A 22872-nucleotide genomic window follows, 5' to 3' on the forward strand; every position below is an offset into this window, starting at 1 on the left:
AAATGGACTGTAACTTAAGAAAACACCAGCACCAGAAAAACGCTGCAAAAGCACACAAAACACAACGGAAATAGGAAAAAACTGATTTCCAAAAGCACAAGGGAAGTGTTTTTGGGGAGACAATAACCTGACGAGCCAGTTGCAGGAACCAAAATATGCTAGTTAAGTGTGTTTTAATCTCATGATTCATATAATACCGATGTCGGATTTTTAGCCTAATAGTTAGGCCAACACACTTACCTCTCTTTTCTTTCCTCACAAAACCAAGTGTCTCCCAGTGCAATTCTTAGCATATTTTGGTTCCTGCAACTGGTCTGTCGTGTTATCGTCTCCCCAGAAACATTTCCCTCCTGCTTTTGGAAATCTGTTTTTTCCTATTTCCGTTGTCGTTTTTCCCACTTCTTTTGTTTTTTGTGTGCTTTTGCAGCATTTTTCTTATCGCTGGTGTTTTCTTAAGTTGCAGTCCGTTTGGCTTCTCAGGGCCACCGTACTGAAATCACATCAACAGTCACCTCAAGGTGCTTTATATTGCAAAGTGAAGACTACAATATTAGACAGAAAATGCCAACAATCAGCGATCCCCCTGTGGGCGAGACGAAGAGCTTCCTTTTAACAGGAGGAGACCTCCATCAGAACCAGGCTTGTGGAAGAGCAGCCCTTTGCCTCAACTGGAAAGATCAAAGGATCTAACCATATAACAGTTTTAAATTGTGTTGATAGGCCATGTAAAACCAGAGTCATGATAAAAAAAAATATACGCAATGTTTTTTCCTGAATACTATCGTTATGTTTACTGCGGGTAGAAATGGTAAAAATTGCATTTTCTAAAGACAGCGCTCACAAACACTCAATGTGACCAAAAACAAAAGGAAAGAAAAGATAAGAAAAGGAAAAAAAACCCCACCCTTTCCTATTGGTGGCAAAATGTACCATGTCAACCAATCAAAAAGTTATATGGCAACATGTGGCATTTTAGGAAAAGGGTGAAGTTTTAGGAGTGACAGCGGTGAGAGAGAGAGAGCAAGTTTTTAGATGTGAGAGATTTGTGACGTTAAGCGTGTTTGGAGTGTGTAGTTAGTGTGTAGTGTAGTCAATAGTTTTGTTTTGTGTGTTAGAGCTTTTAGGCGACTGATGAATGTCACAGTTGCTGCCAAAAAGCCACCAAAGCCAGACTGCAGTGTAAACACTGTCTCCAGGTGGAAAACAGGACAAGTGATAAACCTCCTGCTGTCAAGCCTGCAGCTATCAGGCTTGTGATGTGCTCCTCTGTCTTATAGTGGACAGAAATTTTTTTGGGGAGTTGCCCCAAAAATTTGTGTGGCATCTTATTTGATACAGAACAACTGATTGTTCTGTAAATACTTTGAAATGGTTATAAAAAAAAAACACCTTGGCTGCACTTTTGGGAAAAAGCTGCATATAACTTTGCTGTTTGCAAAACTTGTGCATAGGTTTTCAAAATTTCCAATTTATTTTTGCATTTCAAATTATGAAAATGATTCTTTAAAAGTGTTTGTGGTTGTTACAGTAAAAAATAGAACTTTTTTCTACTCTGATTTTATGTTTTTTGTCTGATTTTAGATCAATTACTCAGATACAGTATGTCAAAATGAGAAAATAACTGTAAATTCAGACATTCATTTGAGCTTGAGCTGAAAAGAATGATACCAAAAAGGCAAGATAAATATTTTTTAAAGGCAAAATGTAGAGGTAAAATCAAAAGTAGTCAAAAACGGCCAATTATACCACAGACCCCAGAGGGTTAAACATTTTTTTTAAGTAATGCAAGTAATTAGTTACTTTTACAATATTGTAACTCAGATACTAACTCAGTTACTTTTTTGAAGAAGTAACTGTAACTAAGCTATAACTAATTACTTTTTCAAAGTAACCTGAGCAACACTGGTGAGCACTGAAGTGCCCAGGGCAGTGATTTTCAAGCGTTATCTAAACGATCTCTAGAGCATGAAAGCTGCATGTATAGAATCAACATACAAATCTGGTTAAAATGAGGTTTGTTCGCTTCCCCGATCGTAATGTTTTAAAGAGCTTTTTAATCCCTCTAAGTTAAGTTAATGCGTCTGCCTGGTTCTCCCATAGGACTTGTGTTGTTATAGCTTGAATGTGTTAATATGCTTTTGTTTTGTATGATTTGGCACCCTCTTGTGGCCACAGTTGGTACTTGGGAAGCTTGTTATGCCCAGCTAGTTTGATACAAGTGCGCAGTAGAGGTGAAATCTGTGCCCACGCACATTACATAACCTTACTATTTAGTTACTATTTCAGCTGTGTGGCTAATACTCATTTGTATATCTATTTTTGTGCTAGCGACTATATATTAGCATGTCTTTGCTAACTTGTTATGAGGAATAATGCTAGTTCACTGAAGGTTATGTTTACTTTAGGCAACTTTAAGATTTATGTTGTTGCTGGTTGTCATTAAAACTCAGTTTCAGTTAATACATTATGTATGCTCAGTGAATGAGAAGGTAATGATCTGTTTTGGTTTATTTAGTTTCACAAAAGAAGGTAACATGACGGAGATGCAGACCAAAGTAAAAAAGAATCTGAGTTGAAAGCATTCTCTTCTTCTCACTATCTGTCCTGTCAAACTGGATAATCTAAGTCAAACCCACATCTAGTGAGGACAGAACAATACTTTCTTTGATTCTGCTGCTGGTTTTTTGGTTATTTTATTCTTTACACACGTTACCGGCGGTATTAACTAATAAATCACCTTGTGCTAAAAAATATCGAATTGCTCTTACTCCTCTTACTAAGCAGAAGTGAGTCAGCAGAAATGAGCCGTACGGGGTAGCAGCATGAAGGAGGCGTGGTGTTCTGGCTGCTGAGACAGACTGTGAAGTGCCTTCATTTCCAGTCTTTCTGCGGGAGCATAAGCGGTAAAACTTTAGCTACGTTTACTTGTTTGTTTTCATATTTAAAATGTGCACGCGCTGTTTTTCTTGTGCAAAATTTAGCTAACTTAATGTTCGTGCTAGCTTCACGTTAGCAAAGGGAGCGACCCGGTTTAAGTCACTTGTCCTAAGTTGCACATTGTTGCACATCTGTTTTCCAATTTTGCTACATCCTTCCTCGTATCCCTGCAGGCGCTTTGTATCTGGAAATGGCCCAGTCAACTCTCGACTCGATGCCCGGAGCCTCGACGGGGACCGTGGTTATCACGGAGCCTCTGAACTTCTGGGGTGGAAAACGAGTGAAACCCAGGGAGGAGAAAAACGCTGAGCCCGTGTTTGAGCCTGCAACTGGTGAATACACTGCTCTTTAAAATCTGCTTTAGCCTTAATGCTCCTGCTAAGGACACGTATTCTGGATAAAACAAGTGATGGTGGTTTAAAGGCCTGCAGTTTTTCTGACATATATTTGAAACGCTCAGATTCTGCTCTGTTAAGTAGTGTAACACAGACATTTTGCCTTAACTGTGTGCAGACTAGTAGACAAACAAAGGGCTATTTTTTCCTTTACTTGATATTAGTATAAAGTTGACTGAATTTCATGCTTTCAGGTTATTTATAAAATGAATATGCACAGTAATGACAGGCAGGTATCAAAATATCTGAAGATTAAACAATGCGAGGGTCTGTTTTACATTTTAATGTTGCACAAAGAAGATCACTACTGTTAGTGAGGGTGTTTTTACTGATTCAGGTTAAAATGTCAATTATTAAAAATTTAAAAAGAGATTTGATGCAAAAAAAAAAATAGAAAAAAGAAAAATGCATGGTGTAGAGCTCTTTAACCTGGTGTTCTTCTGGTCTCTGCAGGCCGGGTCCTGTGTCAGATGGTGCCCTGTGGGGCTGAGGAGGTGGACGAAGCCATACAGAGTGCCTACGCCGCCTACCAGAAGTGGAGCAAGATGGCAGGCATGGAGAGGGCTCGGGTGATGTTAGAGGCTGCTCGCATTATCCGGGTGAGACGGCCAAGCTGTTGTGTAATAACCACCAGCAGTCCAGGAAACTGTCTAGTTCAGTGTTTGCGCAATATAAATTGGAGTTGACTGTTGGAAGCCTGCAATAAGACATTAGTTATTCATTAAAATGCACCCCTCCCTTCTCTGCTGGCCTCGATCAAGTCAGTCTTTATTTGTCACATGCAAATTTATGCATTACACGTTGCCTGTTACACATACAGTTACCTGCAGTTACATTGGACCCCTTTCGACCATACATACATAGCACAAACATTCACATTGGGAAGACAGGTCAGAGAGAGGTAGAATGTAAGAGAAACAAAGAGAAATACCCAACATCAGGGACAAGAGAAGAAAAAAAGATCTCTACTCAAACTGAGCTCCTAGTGGGAGAGCAGTTTGAGAACAGTAATAAAAACCCCCCAGCTCAGCTCAGAAAAGCACATGGATCTTCACATCTTACACCATGTAAAAAGGACGTGACATGGGTAAGCCAGTGTAGACAACAGTCATCCTGTCCTGCAGCTATTCTCCAGCGCGGGACGCAGACCCGAAGTAAGCATCGAAGGCGCTTGGAAGGGGGAGGGGAGTGAGTGTGTGTCTGTGTCAGTGTACAGGCATACGTATGTATGTGTTTGTGTCCCGTGTTAAATTGAGAGAGAGTATCCTTTCACCTGGTTAAGCGAAAGTCAACAGTCCCCCAGCCGACGCAGGTGGCCTTTTAAGGATAGGGTCAGAGAGTCACAGCACAGTCCTGTAATCTGGGAGAAATTGTTGTTCCAGCCAGCCATTCGACCTTGGAGCCATTTGACCTTGGAGCCTTCTAGCTAAAATTGAAATTTTATTTTATTTATTTATTTATTTATTTAAATTATTGATCGATTTATTGAATAGCATTCAAATATCTCAGTGAATACAGAATAAAGATTACCACAAAGCAAGAAAGCACGAGGCAAGGCTAATCAAAAGGTACTGGCTGAAGCATATGCTTGTTACGCCAACCCTTTTAACAAAAGATCTTTTAGCATGCAGCGCATGTACATAGGGCTCGAAGCAAAGAATAAAACAAAACAAAGCAAACAAACAAAAAACAAAACAAAACAAACTTTCCACCTTAGATGAGTAACTACATTAAATTAAATTTCATTAAAATAATCAAAGCAAAACAACCAAGGGTTTCAGTATTATTATTTTTGCTCTTTTCATTCTTGATTTATATATTTTTCTAATACTCTATTTTAAAACATGTTTTTAAACAAGGGAAACGAACTACACCTTTTTAAATCACTGTCATAATTATTCCACAGGTTAACTCCTCTAACAGAAACACATCTCTGCTTTATGTTTGTCCTTATCTTGTTTTTTTAAAAGAAATCTGTTCCCCTTAAGTCATATTGACTCTCTCTGACTTTAAACAACTTCTGAGTACTGCAGCAAAGCAAGTTATTTTGTGCTTTATACATTATCTGTGCCATTTTATATTCAACTAAATCATAAAATTTCAGGGTATTCAGATTCATAAACAAAATGTTAGTTGGTTCTATGTAGTTTGATTGATTTATAATTCTTATAGCTCTTTTTTGTAACTTGAAAATAGGAAGAGTATTTGTTTTATATGCATTACCCCATATCTCTAGACAATAAGTCATATATGGAAGCAACAGAGAACAGTAAAGTGTGTATAATGATTTCTTGTTCAGGACTTGCTTTGTTTTGTAGAGAATAGCAATGGTTTTTGAAATTTTTGTTTTCACATGGTTTATATGAGACTTCCAGCTAAGCTTATCAGATAGATACATTAGATACGTTTTCATTTGTCTAATGCCAAAATAATACATTTTGTTTTGTTTATATTTAATGATAACTTATTTATATCAAAACAGTTTTTTAATATATTTAACTCCTTTTCCACTGTAGTCAGAAGCTGTTCTAGGTTTTTAGCTGAGCAATACAGAGTGGTATCATCAGCAAACAATACACATTTTAACAGTTTTTAAACACTACATATGTCATTTATATATAATATGAATAATTTAGGGCCCAGCACAGAGCCCTGAGGAACGCCACAAGTTACCTTCAACTGATTAGATTTTACATTATTGATATCGACATATTGATATCTGTCATCCAGGTAACTTTTCATCCACTTGTATGCCATCCTCTTATACCATATCTCTCTAGTTTATCCATTAATATAGAATAATCAATTGCATCAAACGCCTTTTTTAAGTCTATAAAAACACCAACAGTATATTCCTTATTATCTATTGCAGTAGATATCCCTTCTACAAGTTACATCACTGCCATCCAAGTGGACCTTTTCGCTCTAAATCCATATTGGTTATCACTTAGGAGATTATGCTTCTCAATATATTTATCAAGTCTATTAACAAATAACTTTTCTAAAATTTTTGAGAACTGTGGGAGTAGAGATATTGGCCTGTAATTGGTCAATTGACATCTCTCTCTGTTTTTATGGATTGGAATAACGTTTGCTATTTTCATTTTTGAGGGAAACATACCACTAGCTGGGCCCGGGCAGCCGCATTTGAATCAGTTTAACCTTTTTTGTGTCTATGCAATGATAAAGAGACAATACAATCTTAAAACCAGACATCTTGTTCCACATAATTACTGAAGAGCTTCAATTGAAATAGTTCTTTTTTTTCCCTTTATGCATATTTAAAAAAAACAGGAAAGGAGGGAAAAAATTGCAAAGCTGGAAGTGATCAACAATGGGAAAACCATCACTGAGGCTCTGGGAAATATAGACTTTTCCTGGAAGAGCATTGAGTACTATGCTGGCCTGGCTGGTACACTTGCGGTGGGTGCACCAATGCTTCTGTGTTTATCAAAAGTTGCAAAACCTCCGTTTGGTATTGTTATTGTTATTTGGTATTGTCATTTTGGTGCAGGCCAGCATATCCAGCTCCCTGGAGGAGCATTTGCTTACTCTAGACGGGAGCCACTTGGTGTGTGTGTGGGAATTGGTGCATGGAACTTCCCTTTCCTGATTACAACATTGAAGTCTGCTCCTGCTCTGGCGTGTGGTGAGTTTTATAATAGCATGTGTATCATCTGCTGTCAGTAATCTGCACAACAGAGGATTGCGACATATAGGAGAGCAGGGGACTGAAACAAGACAGACTAGAGAAGATATACTTTTTCATAGATGTGGGGGAAAAAAACAAAAGAACAAATGTCCGTCTTTGTCTGTGTGTCTGTTTTTGTAAAATTATTCACATTTGAAAAACTAATTCTTTTGCTAACTAGTTCTTTTGCATGTGCTTAGCTTGAATAGCTTAACAGAGAACAGGTTTATATATCATATTTTAAAAAAACAGTAAAACATCCTCAGTGAGCAGTACTTGGTAAGGGGCTGTTAACAAGAAGAGCCCTCCAACACAACCAGGAAGGGACAGCCATCAACTGCAACTTGCTGTGAGTGTGAGAGGCAAGAAAAGAGTGGAGAAAAATAAGAGTGCAGAGAGAGAAAAGCAATAGATTGGAAGTTTAAAATAGGAAGCGCCTGCTAAAAATAATGTAGCAGAGCCACAGAGCCTCTGTCACATCACTGATGAACATGTTATTCTTTTAATAAATTACTTTTGGCCTGTTTAATACTGGACTCTACCACACGTTCCTATCAATCAGCCTGTTGTACAGTTTGTTTCTATCTGTTCGTCTTGTCTCATGTGACCATTCACAAAGATGGCTCTGAAGGCCTTAACTTGCAGGATTTAATTGTGGTTGTGTTTTTCAGGTAATGCCATGGTATATAAACCCTCTCCAATGGCTCCGGTGACTGCTGTCATCCTGGCTGAGATCTACAAAGAGGCTGGGGTACCTGACGGGCTTTTCTGTGTGGTCCAAGGTGGAGCAGAGACCGGCAGCTTGCTCTGCCATCATCCAAAAGTCGCTAAAGTCTCTTTCACGGGGAGTGTTCCTACAGGCAAAAAGGTACACCGTCTGCCCCAGGGCAGCTGTGGCTACAACTGTAGCTTGCCTCCACCAGTGTGTGAATGTGAGCGTGAATGAATAATGTCATTGTAAAGCGCTTTGGGTGCCTTGAAAAGCGCTATATAAATCCAATGCATTATTATTATTATTATTATTACACAGACCAGTACAGCATTGTTTCCCACATATGGACTGTAACTGGAATGTCCAGATACACTGATGGTCTTCCAAGTAAATTTTGTTCTTAGTTGTTTTGTTTTTTTTTGTCATACAGAGGAATGTGATCTGTTTACTAATATAGAATATTTTAGTTTAGAACATAGAGAGTATGATAGATGCACATAGGCACTGTCATGTCTCCATGTTAAGCATTAGCATTTGGTCTGCTGCTATGATGTTTTGTTTTAAGACAGAAGTCAAGCAGGTAGAATGCAGTTAGCAAGCTGCCAAAACTGAAACGGTTCAAAGAAGTCAATAATTCTTTTTCTTCTTCTCATTATTATTTTCAACCAGGCTGTAAACTGAATTTAGTGCTGGGGACTTGGACATTAAAGATGGGAATGTAGGGTTATTGGCTCACTTTTGGAGTCACGTATTGGGGTATTTATTCTCCTGTGGGACACAGCCCCGACCTAGTGTGATTCGCCTGTTTAGCAACTGTTGATTCCTCATGTGCATTTCTAGTTGCGATTTTTGAACTTGCCAATAAAAAACAGTCATCATCTCAGTATAAGAAAGAAATAATCATAGGATAAAATTTAAGAAAGATCTGAAGTTATAGGAACTGACATGAGGGAACGTATAAAGAAGTGAAACGATGTCAGTTACAAATATGTTTGCCCCTAAAGAGAAAAAACTGACTGCAGAGAGGCAGTGGGGAGGCGGAGGATAAAAGAGTCCCAGAGTTTTGTTTCAGTCAACTGGTACTGCATATAAAACATTAGGATGCAAACACACTGTGGTTAACACATAATGTACCTGAAACAAGCGTTAATGCCGCTGGCTCTACAAAGATTTTCTGCAGAAATCTAAATCAGTCGTCATCCTTAAGTGACCACCAGAGTTCCACAACTTCTGCATTGGCTTCACTTTTCATCTTTCAGGATGTTGTATGAATTGGACAGACTCAGAGTACACCGCCCTGGAGGTGACAACAGTAGCACTTGTTCTGCTCTGAGATCTCCTGCAGGCTGGAGGAGGGTCACCCTAACCAGCCTTAAAGATCTGCTACTTTATTTTAAGCTAAAGGTGACTTTATTATACAAGCCCACAGACCATGGCTGCTCTCTTTACTTTCAGGTCATGGAAATGTCTGCAAAGAGTGTGAAGCAGGTGACTCTGGAGCTTGAGGAAATCTCCTCTCATTATCTTCAAAGACTGCGAACTGGAGAATGCAGTGAAGGGGGCACTAATGGCGAACTTCCTGACACAGGGACAGGTGAGTCTGTATGATGTACTTTTAGTGTACTGTGCAGCCTGATGCAAACCAAGACTCTTGGAGGTTTTGGTGTATTAACTTTGTGCTGAAATATGCAGGTGTGCTGCAATGGGACCAGAGTGTTTGTGCAGCGGGAGATCATGCCACAGTTCCTAGAGGAGGTAGTCAAGAGGACCAAGGCCATCCCTGTTGGTGACCCCTTGCTCGGGAGCACCAGGATGGGACCTCTGATCAGCAAACCACAGCTGGAGAAAGTGCTGGGATTTGTCAGTCAGGCCAAGAAAGAGGTGCTTTTCATTAGAGGGAGAGAATTAGCTTTAATAGTTTGTGGTTTCTCAGTTAAACACAAAGAATCTGTATTACTGTGGGTATCCTTTAACGTAGATCTTGTAATTATTTATGTATCTTTTTACTAGGGAGCCAGAGTGCTTTGTGGAGGAGATCCCTTTGTCCCCAGTGACCCCAAACTGAAAGGGGGATATTTCATGTCACCATGCGTACTTGGTACGTCTAACACTTTGGTTAATGGTGGTACAGCACACGCACACTCAGCTTTGTTTTTTAACACACAAAGTCTCTCGACACAGATAACTGCAGAGACGACATGACCTGTGTGAAGGAGGAGATTTTTGGCCCTGTCATGTCCGTTTTGCCTTTTGACACGGAGGAAGAAGTGATCAAGAGAGCCAACAACACCACCTTTGGACTGGCCTCTGGGGTCTTCACCAGGTCAGTCTGTCGTGAGTCAGCAGTGTGGTGCAACTGTTGACGGCTTGCTCTTTTAAGATAATGAGTTTATTGCATTCTGTTGGCTGTGGCTCAAGGTCTCCACAGTGCGGCCAATTCACTGCACAGTAGCAATTTCAAGTTGCATACAGACTGCTTTTCTCTGTATAAAAGTCGGTTCTTTTCCTCCTCCTCCAGGGACGTTTCTCGAGCCCATCGCGTGGCTGCGAGTATGGAGGCAGGGACCTGCTTTATCAACAATTACAACATCAACCCTATAGAGTTGCCGTTTGGAGGATACAAGATGTCGGGTAAGATGCTGTCAGCTTTTCATGGTCCGTGTAAATGCTGCATTTGCTCAATAAATTAACCAGTTCTCTCCTGATTCTTGCAGGCTTTGGCAGAGAGAACGCCAGGTGACCATCGAGTACTACTCCCAGCTGAAGACTGTAGTGGTGGAAATGGGTGACGCCGAAAGCCTCTTCTAAAGTTTTACACCGCTGTGCCAGAATTGTGACTACAGCTCTTCACTTCTCCCTTCTTAATGTGCTAGGCTGACACATAATTAATGCAGAGTGTGTGGAACATGATGTAGACAAGTATAGATGCCGAGCACTTGTTTTCCCCAGTATTCAGTACTTCAGTATTACATCAGTAAGTGAAGGATAGCTGGATTTAAAAGTTGGGGTTTTCTGAATAAACACTCAAATGTGCAACATTGAAGTAATCAGAAGAAAATTTCTGCCTAACAGCTGTCACATTTATGTACTGTTGTTTGGACAGCTGCTTCTTTGTATCAAAATAAACTTGTAGAAGCAAATTCTTTTTCTTTGTTGCTTGTGAGTTGAACTGTATGAATATGCTATACTGAAATCACTTCAACAGTCATCTCAAGGTGCTTTATATTGCAAGGTAAAGACTACAATATTAGACAGAAAATGCCAACAACCAGCGATCCCCTGTGGGCGAGATGAAGAGCTTCTTTAACAGGAAGAGACCTCCATCAGAAGAGCAGACATCTGCCTCAACAGGAAAGATCAAAAGACAGCAGACCAGCGGATGAAGTTAATAACATACAATACAACATACAAGAGTTATAAAAACTTTCAAGGCCAAATTCAAAAGTAGAGAGGACGTCAAGAGTATTGTATTCACTATATTGAGATAATATAATAAAAAGATACTTTTATTACTATATGTGAGGAGAAGGATTTTAAGTTCCGGATTGAACGGAGTCAGTAAAGAGTTGATAGTGTGGGAGAAATATGATCTCTTTTTCCTTTCCTGGTACCTGGAAAATTGTACTATTAGTTGACATTTTAGTTATTCTTTAAGTGATGTTATTATTGTTGGTAATACTAATTAGTAGATACAATAAGGCTTTTGGTGGTGTACAACCACAAACTTTAACATTGTATTTGATATTATACGCTATCAGGTGCTTGCTAAAATTTCAGATCATTCATTCATAATGGTCTGCAATTCTTATGAGTTGTGCTTTATGTTGAAGCAAACTGAAGGTCCTGGTTATAGCGTTTCCGCCATGTTTAACCTGCAGGCTTTTACTTTGACAGTGGTGAACCGGAAGTGGATCTACGCCCCTTGAAGTCGGCTAGATTCTACTTTGCTGGACACCAAGGACAGGGGTCCATGATGAGTGGAGGTCCAACCTTACGGCGGGTCACTGTTGGTGGGGGTTCAGGCCAGCAAGCAGGTATGGGAGGACCTGTGGCTCAACAGCAGCAAGGACAGACAGGTAGGAGACTTGGAAAGCTGAGTTAGTATTTTATCTGAGCACAGCATCACAGTTATGTGACAGCCAGCCATAGAGTGCTTTGCCGTGTTTCTTCAGTTTTTCTTCAGTTTCGAGACTTTACTGATGACAGTCATTAGTTTTGAATTATAATGAATTAAGTGTGATGCTCCATTTAAAAATTATGGGCACTTTAAGAGGTAGGAAGGGGAATTATACAGGATATGTTAAAGACAAAGTTTTAAAACACCAGGCTGATAGCAAACATGCTTCATAACAGGATATTTAAACAATTTTACATTATACTGCAGTTTAAAAAACTGCCTATTCCAATATTTAAAAAAACAATAACATTGCACAAATGAACAAACATTCTCAAGCTAATGTGCCCATTTTTCCCATCCAATAATCCATCTATGCTTCCACCCAAATGCAGAGGCTGAAGGGACCGTGTTAAGTATTACAAAGTAGTTGACTGTCATCCCTGGCTTTCCTAACATGGACATGATTTAAAATAGTAGATGGCATTTTGTCATAAATTTGGTAGAAATGCCAACATTTCCGAATAGAATTCATTTCTGTGGTCTAAGTATAGTTGTTATCATGTAGTTTACGGCTTAAAAACATGTTAAGGTGTGCACTACCTGTTTAATTTAACTAGAAATATACTTTTACTTCAAAGTAATCTCCACGTTAATGCCAGGAAAATTCCCACTAAACATTACATTGTAATGAGATGATAGTGTTGATTTTCATATGAAAACTGCTTGTTTGTTCAGATGTATCGATACTACTTTGAACTCTACAGATCTAAATTATTTTCACTTTTGGACTGCATGAAACCTGCGCATTGACTGCTAACTAAGATTGTCACTCACAATACTAGAATTTATTGAATATATACTCAGTGAACTACTAAATACCAACTACTAAATAGCATTAATTCTTTCCTCTCTGATACTAGTTAAGAAGAAAAAGGAAACCATAACTGAATCTGCTGGACGCCAACAAAAGGAGAAGATTGGTAAGAAACCTGTAAACAAACCGGTGTTCTGCTTTTATGATCAGTTCTTCTCCTCTTGATGACAGTGTTTTGTGTATAAATGTGTTGCAGAAAGGCAAGAGGAGAAGCTGAAGAACAACAGAGACCTGTCTATGGTGGGAGATGTTTTGTTTCCAGTTAATATGCAGCCCAGGCTTAATGTGTGATACTGCGGTTGTCTAATTATCGTAGTTTAGTGAGGTCATTCCATTTAAAGCCAACTGAATCTGAAAAAGTTCCCACATGACCCCTTCAGAATGACCATTTTGTTTTCATTTCAACAACTGTAGCATTTTTTGTTCTTAAATCAGTTGAGAGGCGGGTCAAAATTTTGCCCGCTGATCATTCCAGTCAAACCTTATATAGTTTAATTTGAATGTTTATAGTTAAATGAATGTGTTTATTCCTGAGTGTTTGTTTTGTAGGTGCGGATGAAATCCATGTTCACCATTGGTTTCTGCTTCACAGCTCTCATGGGCATGTTCAACTAAGTTACTGCAGGGTAAAATACTGTTTCACATTTTGTTAAAAAGCTTTCTGTTTTCATAAAAAAACACATCAGGTAAAATAGAAGAAAGTGTAACTTGTCCAGTCCATTGCTTTAAACAAGTTCCCTTTTTGCCTTTTTATGTTACGTTCAGTTTCGATGGAAGAGTTGTGGCCAAATTGCCATTTGTGCCACTGTCGTATATCCAGGGACTGTCACACCGCAACCTGCTGGGCGAGGATTACACCGACTGCTCCTTTATTTTCCTCTATATCCTCTGCACCATGTCCATCAGACAGGTAACGTCTATACTTTTACCGTATGTCCTGGTAATTAGTTACTTTTATAATATTGTAACTCAGTTACTAACTCAGTTACTTTTTTGAAGCTGTAATTGGTAACTAAACTGTAACTAATTACTTTTTCAAAGTAACCTGAACAACACTGGTGAGCACTGAAGTGCCCAGGGCGGTGATTTTCAAGCGTTATCTAAACGATCTCTAGAGCATGAAAGCTGCATGTATAGAATCAACATACAAATCTGGTTAAAATGAGGTTTGTTCGCTTCCCCGATCGTAATGTTTTAAAGAGCTTTTTAATCCCTCTAAGTTAAGTTAATGCGTCTGCCTGGTTCTCCCATAGATTTCCATTTAGGACTTGTGTTGTTATAGCTTGAATGTGTTAATATGCTTTTCTTTTGTATGATTTGGCACCCTCTTGTGGCCACAGTTGGTACTTGGGAAGCTTGTTATGCCCAGCTAGTTTGATACAACTGCGCAGTATGAGGTGAAATCTGTGCCCACGCACATTACATAACCTTACTATTTGATTTGTGATGCATGTGTAATGGGAGTAATGTGAAGAATAATGCTAGTTCACTGAAGGTTATGTTTAATTTAGGCAACTTTAAAAATTTATGCTGTTGCTGGTTGTCATTAAAACTCAGTCTCAGTTAATATATTATGTATGCTCAGTGAATGAGAAGGTAATGATCTGTTTTGTGTTTATTTAGTTTCACAAAAGAAAAAGAGAGAGGAAAGACAAAGAGGAAAATGGATAAAGGATACCATGTATAGAAAACTCAAAGTAACATGACATTGTAAACAAGAGATGCAGACCAAAGTAAAGAAGAATCTGAGTCGAAAGCATTCTTTTCTTCTCACTGTCTGTCGAACTGGATAATCTAAGTCAAACCCACATCTAGTGAGGACAGAACAATACTGTCTTTGATTCTGCTGCTGGTTCTTTTATTCTTTACACCCGTTACACTGCCAGTATTAACAAATAAATCACCTTGTGTTAAAAACCATCCTTCTGAAATTGCATCTGTTGTTTTGACCTCTTAGTCAGAGTGAGTCAGCAGAAATGAGCCGTACGTGGGGTGGTAGCATGAAGAGGGCGTGGTGTTCTGGCTGCTAAATCTTCGTAAGTGACTTGCGTTTGCCATCATTTCCAGTCCTTCTGCACATTGTTGCACATCTGTTTTCCAACTTTATCCCTGTATCCCTGCAGGCGCTTTGTATCTGGAAATGGCCCAGTCAACCCTCGACTCGATGCCTGGAGCCTCGACGGGGACCGTGGTTATCACGGAGCCTCTGAACTTCTGGGGTGGAAAACGAGTGAAACCCAGGGAGGAGAAAAACGCTGAGCCCGTGTTTGAGCCTGCAACTGGTGAATATACTGCTCTTTAAAATCTGCTTTAGCCTTAATGCTCCTGCTAAGGACACGTATTCTGGATAAAACAAGTGATGGTGGTTTAAAGGCCTGCGGTTTTTCTGACATATATTTGAAACGCTCAGATTCTGCTCATACTTCTGTTAAGTAGTGTAACACAGACATTTTGCCTTAACTGTGTGCAGACTAGTAGACAAACAAAGGGCTATTTTTTTCCTTTACTTGATATTAGTATAAAGTTGACTGAATTTCATGCTTTCAGGTTATTTATAAAATGAATATGCACAGTAATGACAGGCAGGTATCAAAATATCTGAAGATTAAACAATGCAAGGGTCTGTTTTACATTTTAATGTTGCACAAAGAAGATCACTACTGTTAGTGAGGGTGTTTTTACTGATTCAGGTTAAAATGTCAATGGTTGGAAATGGAAAAGAGATTTGATGCACAGAAAAAATGCATGGTGTAGAGCTCTTTAACCTGGTGTTCTTCTGGTCTCTGCAGGCCGGGTCCTGTGTCAGATGGTGCCCTGTGGGGCCGAGGAGGTGGACGAAGCCATACAGAGTGCCTACGCCGCCTACCAGAAGTGGAGCAAGATGGCAGGCATGGAGAGGGCTCGGGTGATGTTAGAGGCTGCTCGCATTATCCGGGTGAGGCGGCCAAGCTGTTGTATAATAACCACCAGCAGTCCAGGAAACTGTCTAGTTCAGTGTTTGTGCAATATAAATTGGAGTTGACTGTTGGAAGCCTGCAATAAGACATTAGTTATTCATTAAAATGCACCCCTCCCTTCTCTGCTGGCCTCGATCAAGTCAGTCTTTATTTGTCACATGCAAAGTTGTGCATTACACGTTGCGTGTTACACGTACAGTTACCTGCAGATCCCTTCCGACCATACATACATAGCACAAACATTCACATTGGGAAGACAGGTCAGAGAGAGGTAGAATGTAAGAGAAACAAAGAGGAATACCCAACATCAGGGACAAGAGGAGAAAAAAAGATCTCTGCTCAAACTGAGCTCCTAGTGGGAGAGCAGTTTGAGAACAGTAATAAAACCCCCCCAGCTCAGCTCAGAAAAGCACATGGATCTTCACATCTTACACCATGTAAAAAGGACGTGACATGGGTGAGCCAGTGTAGACAACAGTCATCCTGTCCTGCAGTTATTCTCCAGCGCGGGACGCAGACCCGCCGTCTTCATCGGGTGGAAGTAAGCATCGAAGGCGCTTGGAAGGGGGAGGGGAGTGAGTGTGTGTCTGTGTCAGTGTACATGCGTATGTGTGTGTGTGTGTGTCCCGTGTTATATTGAGAGAGAGTATCCTTTCACCTGGTTAAGCGAAAGTCAACAGTCCTCCAGCCGACACAGGTGGCCTTTTAAGGATAGGGTCAGAGAGTCACAGCACAGTCCTGTAATCTGGGAGAAATTGTTGTTCCAGCCAGCCATTCAACCTTGGAGCCATTTGACCTTGGAGCCTTCTAGCTAAAATTTAAATTTTATTTTATTTTATTTTTTATTTATTTATTTAAATTATTGATCGATTTATTGAATAGCATTCAAATATCTCAGTGAATACAGAATAAAGATTACCACAAAGCAAGAAAGCACGAGGCAAGGCTAATCAAAAGGTACTGGCTGAAGCATATGCTTGTTACGCCAACCCTTTTAACAAAAGATCTTTTAGCATGCAGCGCATGTACATAGGGCTCGAAGCAAAGAATAAAACAAAACAAAGCAAACAAACAAAAAACAAAACAAAACAAACTTTCCACCTTAGATGAGTAACTACATTAAATTAAATTTCATTAAAATAATCAAAGCAAAACAACCAAGGGTTTCAGTATTATTATTTTTGCTCTTTTCATTCTTGATTTATATATTTTTCTAATACTCTATTTTTAAACATGTTTTTAAACAAGGAAAATGAACTACACCTTTTTAAATCACTGTCATAATTATTCCACAGGTTAACTCCTCTAACAGAAACACATCTCTGCTTTATGTTTGTCCTTATCTTGTTTTTTTTAAAAGAAATCTGTTCCCCTTAAGTCATATTGACTCTCTCTGACTTTAAACAGCTTCTGAGTACTGCGGCAAAGCAAGTTATTTTGTGCTTTATACATTATCTGTGCCATTTTATATTCAACTAAATCATAAAATTTCAGGGTATTCAGATTCATAAACAAAATGTTAGTTGGTTCTATGTAGTTTGATTGATTTATAATTCTTATAGCTCTTTTTTGTAACTTGAAAATAGGAAGAGTATTTATTTTATATGCATTACCCCATATCTCCAGACAATAAGTCATATATGGAAGCAACAGAGAACAGTAAAGTGTGTATAATGATTTCTTGTTCAGGACTTGCTTTGTTTTGTAGAGAATAGCAATGGTTTTTGAAATTTTTGTTTTCACATGGTTTATATGAGACTTCCAGCTAAGCTTATCAGATAGATACATTAGATATGTTTTTCATTTGTCTAATGCCAAAAATAATACATTTTGTTTTGTTTATATTTAATGATAACTTATTTATATCAAAACAGTTTTTTAATATATTTAACTCCTTTTCCACTGTAGTCAGAAGCTGTTCTAGGTTTTTAGCTGAGCAATACAGAGTGGTATCATCAGCAAACAATACACATTTTAACAGTTTTTAAACACTACATATGTCATTTATATATAATATGAATAATTTAGGGCCCAGCACAGAGCCCTGAGGAACGCCACAAGTTACCTTCAACTGATTAGATTTTACATTATTGATATCGACATATTGATATCTGTCATCCAGGTAACTTTTCATCCACTTGTATGCCATCCCTCTTATACCATATCTCTCTAGTTTATCCATTAATATAGAATAATCAATTGCATCAAACGCCTTTTTTAAGTCTATAAAAACACCAACAGTATATTCCTTATTATCTATTGCAGTAGATATCCCTTCTACAAGTTACATCACTGCCATCCAAGTGGACCTTTTCGCTCTAAATCCATATTGGTTATCACTTAGGAGATTATGCTTCTCAATATATTTATCAAGTCTATTAACAAATAACTTTTCTAAAATTTTTGAGAACTGTGGGAGTAGAGATATTGGCCTGTAATTGGTCAATTGACATCTCTCTCTGTTTTTATGGATTGGAATAACGTTTGCTATTTTCATTTTTGAGGGAAACATACCACTAGCTGGGCCCGGGCAGCCGCATTTGAATCAGTTTAACCTTTTTTGTGTCTATGCAATGATAAAGAGACAATACAATCTTAAAACCAGACATCTTGTTCCACATATTTACTGAAGAGCTTCAATTGAAATAGTTCTTTTTTCCCCTTTATGCATATTTAAAAAACAGGAAAGGAGGAAAAAATTGCAAAGCTGGAAGTGATCAACAATGGGAAAACCATCACTGAGGCTCTGGGAAATATAGACTTTTCCTGGAAGAGCATTGAGTACTATGCTGGCCTGGCTGGTACACTTGCGGGTGGGTGCACCAATGCTTCTGTGTTTATCAAAAGTTGCAAAAACCTCCGTTTGGTATTGTTATTGTTATTTGGTATTGTCATTTTGGTGCAGGCCAGCATATCCAGCTCCCTGGAGGAGCATTTGCTTACTCTAGACGGGAGCCACTTGGTGTGTGTGTGGGAATTGGTGCATGGAACTTCCCTTTCCTGATTACAACATTGAAGTCTGCTCCTGCTCTGGCGTGTGGTGAGTTTTATAATAGCATGTGTATCATCTGCTGTCAGTAATCTGCACAACAGAGGATTGCGACATATAGGAGAGCAGGGGACTGAAACAAGACAGACTAGAGAAGATATACTTTTTCATAGATGTGGGGGAAAAAAACAAAAGAACAAATGTCCGTCTTTGTCTGTGTGTCTGTTTTGTAAAATTATTCACATTTGAAAAACTAATTCTTTTGCTAACTAGTTCTTTTGCATGTGCTTAGCTTGAATAGCTTAACAGAGAACAGGTTTATATATCATATTTTAAAAAACAGTAAAACATCCTCAGTGAGCAGTACTTGGTAAGGGGCTGTTAACAAGAAGAGCCCTCCAACACAACCAGGAAGGGACAGCCATCAACTGCAACTTGCTGTGAGTGTGAGAGGCAAGAAAAGAGTGGAGAAAAATAAGAGTGCAGAGAGAGAAAAGCAATAGATTGGAAGTTTAAAATAGGAAGCGCCTGCTAAAAATAATGTAGGAGAGCCACAGAGCCTCTGTCACATCACTGATGAACATGTTATTCTTTTAATAAATTACTTTTGGCCTGTTTAATACTGGACTCTACCACACGTTCCTATCAATCAGCCTGTTGTACAGTTTGTTTCTATCTGTTCGTCTTGTCTCATGTGACCATTCACAAAGATGGCTCTGCAGGCCTTAACTTGCAGGATTTAATTGTGGTTGTGTTTTTCAGGTAATGCCATGGTATATAAACCCTCTCCAATGGCTCCGGTGACTGCCGTCATCCTGGCTGAGATCTACAAAGAGGCTGGGGTACCTGATGGGCTTTTCTGTGTGGTCCAAGGTGGAGCAGAGACCGGCAGCTTGCTCTGCCATCATCCAAAAGTCGCTAAAGTCTCTTTCACGGGGAGTGTTCCTACAGGCAAAAAGGTACACAGACCAGTACAGCATTGTTTCCCACATATGGACTGTAACTGGAATGTCCAGATACACTGATGGTCTTCCAAGTAAATTTTGTTCTTAGTTGTTTGTTTTTTTTTGTCATACAGAGGAATGTGATCTGTTTACTAATATAGAATATTTTAGTTTAGAACATAGAGAGTATGATAGATGCACATAGGCACTGTCATGTCTCCATGTTAAGCATTAGCATTTGGTCTGCTGCTATGATGTTTTGTTTTAAGACAGAAGTCAAGCAGGTAGAATGCAGTTAGCAAGCTGCCAAAACTGAAACGGTTCAAAGAAGTCAATAATTCTTTTTCTTCTTCTCATTATTATTTTCAACCAGGCTGTAAACTGAATTTAGTGCTGGGGACTTGGACATTAAAGATGGGAATGTAGGGTTATTGGCTCACTTTTGGAGTCACGTATTGGGGTATTTATTCTCCTGTGGGACACAGCCCCGACCTAGTGTGATTCGCCTGTTTAGCAACTGTTGATTCCTCATGTGCATTTCTAGTTGCGATTTTTGAACTTGCCAATAAAAAAACAGTCATCATCTCAGTATAAGAAAGAAATAATCATAGGATAAAATTTAAGAAAGATCTGAAGTTATAGGAACTGACATGAGGGAACGTACAAAGAAGTGAAACGATGTCAGTTACAAATATGTTTGCCCCTAAAGAGAAAACTGACTGCAGAGAGGCAGTGGGGAGGCGGGAGGATAAAAGAGTCCCAGAGTTTTGTTTCAGTCAACTGGTACTGCATATAAAACATTAGGATGCAAACACACTGTGGTTAACACATAATGTACCTGAAACAAGCGTTAATGCCGCTGGCTCTACAAAGATTTTCTGCAGAAATCTAAATCAGTCGTCATCCTTAAGTGACCACCAGAGTTCCACAACTTCTGCATTGGCTTCACTTTTCATCTTTCAGGATGTTGTATGAATTGGACAGACTCAGAGTACACCGCCCTGGAGGTGACAACAGTAGCACTTGTTCTGCTCTGGAGATCTCCTGCAGGCTGGAGGAGGGTCACCCTAACCAGCCTTAAAGATCTGCTACTTTATTTTAAGCTAAAGGTGACTTTATTATACAAGCCCACAGACCATGGCTGCTCTCTTTACTTTCAGGTCATGGAAATGTCTGCAAAGAGTGTGAAGCAGGTGACTCTGGAGCTTGGAGGGAAATCTCCTCTCATTATCTTCAAAGACTGCGAACTGGAGAATGCAGTGAAGGGGGCACTAATGGCGAACTTCCTGACACAGGGACAGGTGAGTCTGTATGATGTACTTTTAGTGTACTGTGCAGCCTGATGCAAACCAAGACTCTTGGAGGTTTTGGTGTATTAACTTTGTGCTGAAATATGCAGGTGTGCTGCAATGGGACCAGAGTGTTTGTGCAGCGGGAGATCATGCCACAGTTCCTAGAGGAGGTAGTCAAGAGGACCAAGGCCATCCCTGTTGGTGACCCCTTGCTCGGGAGCACCAGGATGGGACCTCTGATCAGCAAACCACAGCTGGAGAAAGTGCTGGGATTTGTCAGTCAGGCCAAGAAAGAGGTGCTTTTCATTAGAGGGAGAGAATTAGCTTTAATAGTTTGTGGTTTCTCAGTTAAACACAAAGAATCTGTATTACTGTGGGTATCCTTTAACGTAGATCTTGTAATTATTTATGTATCTTTTACTAGGGAGCCAGAGTGCTTTGTGGAGGAGATCCTTTGTCCCCAGTGACCCCAAACTGAAAGGGGGATATTTCATGTCACCATGCGTACTTGGTACGTCTAACACTTTGGTTAATGGTGGTACAGCACACGCACACTCAGCTTTGTTTTTTAACACACAAAGTCTCTCGACACAGATAACTGCAGAGACGACATGACCTGTGTGAAGGAGGAGATTTTTGGCCCTGTCATGTCCGTTTTGCCTTTTGACACGGAGGAAGAAGTGATCAAGAGAGCCAACAACACCACCTTTGGACTGGCCTCTGGGGTCTTCACCAGGTCAGTCTGTCGTGAGTCAGCAGTGTGGTGCAACTGTTGACGGCTTGCTCTTTTAAGATAATGAGTTTATTGCATTCTGTTGGCTGTGGCTCAAGGTCTCCACAGTGCGGCCAATTCACTGCACAGTAGCAATTTCAAGTTGCATACAGACTGCTTTTCTCTGTATAAAAGTCGGTTCTTTCCTCCTCCTCCAGGGACGTTTCTCGAGCCCATCGCGTGGCTGCGAGTATGGAGGCAGGGACCTGCTTTATCAACAATTACAACATCAACCCTATAGAGTTGCCGTTTGGAGGATACAAGATGTCGGGTAAGATGCTGTCAGCTTTTCATGGTCCGTGTAAATGCTGCATTTGCTCAATAAATTAACCAGTTCTCTCCTGATTCTTGCAGGCTTTGGCAGAGAGAACGGCCAGGTGACCATCGAGTACTACTCCCAGCTGAAGACTGTAGTGGTGGAAATGGGTGACGTCGAAAGCCTCTTCTAAAGTTTTACACCGCTGTGCCAGAATTGTGACTACAGCTCTTCACTTCTCCCTTCTTAATGTGCTAGGCTGACACATAATTAATGCAGAGTGTGTGGAACATGATGTAGACAAGTATAGATGCCGAGCACTTGTTTTCCCCAGTATTCAGTACTTCAGTATTACATCAGTAAGTGAAGGATAGCTGGATTTAAAAGTTGGGGTTTTCTGAATAAACACTCAAATGTGCAACATTGAAGTAATCAGAAGAAAATTTCTGCCTAACAGCTGTCACATTTATGTACTGTTGTTTGGACAGCTGCTTCTTTGTATCAAAATAAACTTGTAGAAGCAAATTCTTTTTCTTTGTTGCTTGTGAGTTGAACTGTATGAATATGCTATACTGAAATCACTTCAACAGTCATCTCAAGGTGCTTTATATTGCAAGGTAAAGACTACAATATTAGACAGAAAATGCCAACAACCAGCGATCCCCCTGTGGGCGAGATGAAGAGCTTCCTTTTAACAGGAAGAGACCTCCATCAGAAGAGCAGACATCTGCCTCAACAGGAAAGATCAAAAGACAGCAGACCAGCGGATGAAGTTAATAACATACAATACAACATACAAGAGTTATAAAAACTTTCAAGGCCAAATTCAAAAGTAGAGAGGACGTCAAGAGTATTGTATTCACTATATTGAGATAATATAATAAAAAGATACTTTTATTACTATATGTGAGGAGAAGGATTTTAAGTTCCGGATTG

At 39.5% G+C, this 22872-nt stretch overlaps 1 protein-coding gene and 1 pseudogene across 1 annotated transcript; both read left to right on the forward strand.

Moving 5' to 3' along the window:
* The first annotated feature begins 2784 nt into the window (after positions 1-2784).
* Positions 2785-10879, forward strand: aldh9a1a.1 (aldehyde dehydrogenase 9 family, member A1a, tandem duplicate 1). Its single transcript, XM_039606546.1, is given in 14 exon segments — positions 2785-2903; positions 3111-3269; positions 3786-3931; positions 6627-6759; positions 6847-6981; positions 7695-7891; positions 9191-9237; positions 9239-9329; positions 9428-9616; positions 9746-9833; positions 9917-10058; positions 10254-10366; positions 10450-10464; positions 10467-10879. Coding segments are annotated over 13 exon segments (1515 nt in total). The 5' UTR covers positions 2785-2903; positions 3111-3127; the 3' UTR covers positions 10544-10879.
* Positions 10880-11671: 792 nt separating this feature from the next.
* Positions 11672-22461, forward strand: LOC116334434 (annotated as a pseudogene).
* The last annotated feature ends 411 nt before the right edge of the window (positions 22462-22872 follow it).

This window comes from Oreochromis aureus, linkage group 23 (assembly GCF_013358895.1).
Source record: "Oreochromis aureus strain Israel breed Guangdong linkage group 23, ZZ_aureus, whole genome shotgun sequence".
Classification (NCBI taxonomy): domain Eukaryota; kingdom Metazoa; phylum Chordata; class Actinopteri; order Cichliformes; family Cichlidae; genus Oreochromis; species Oreochromis aureus.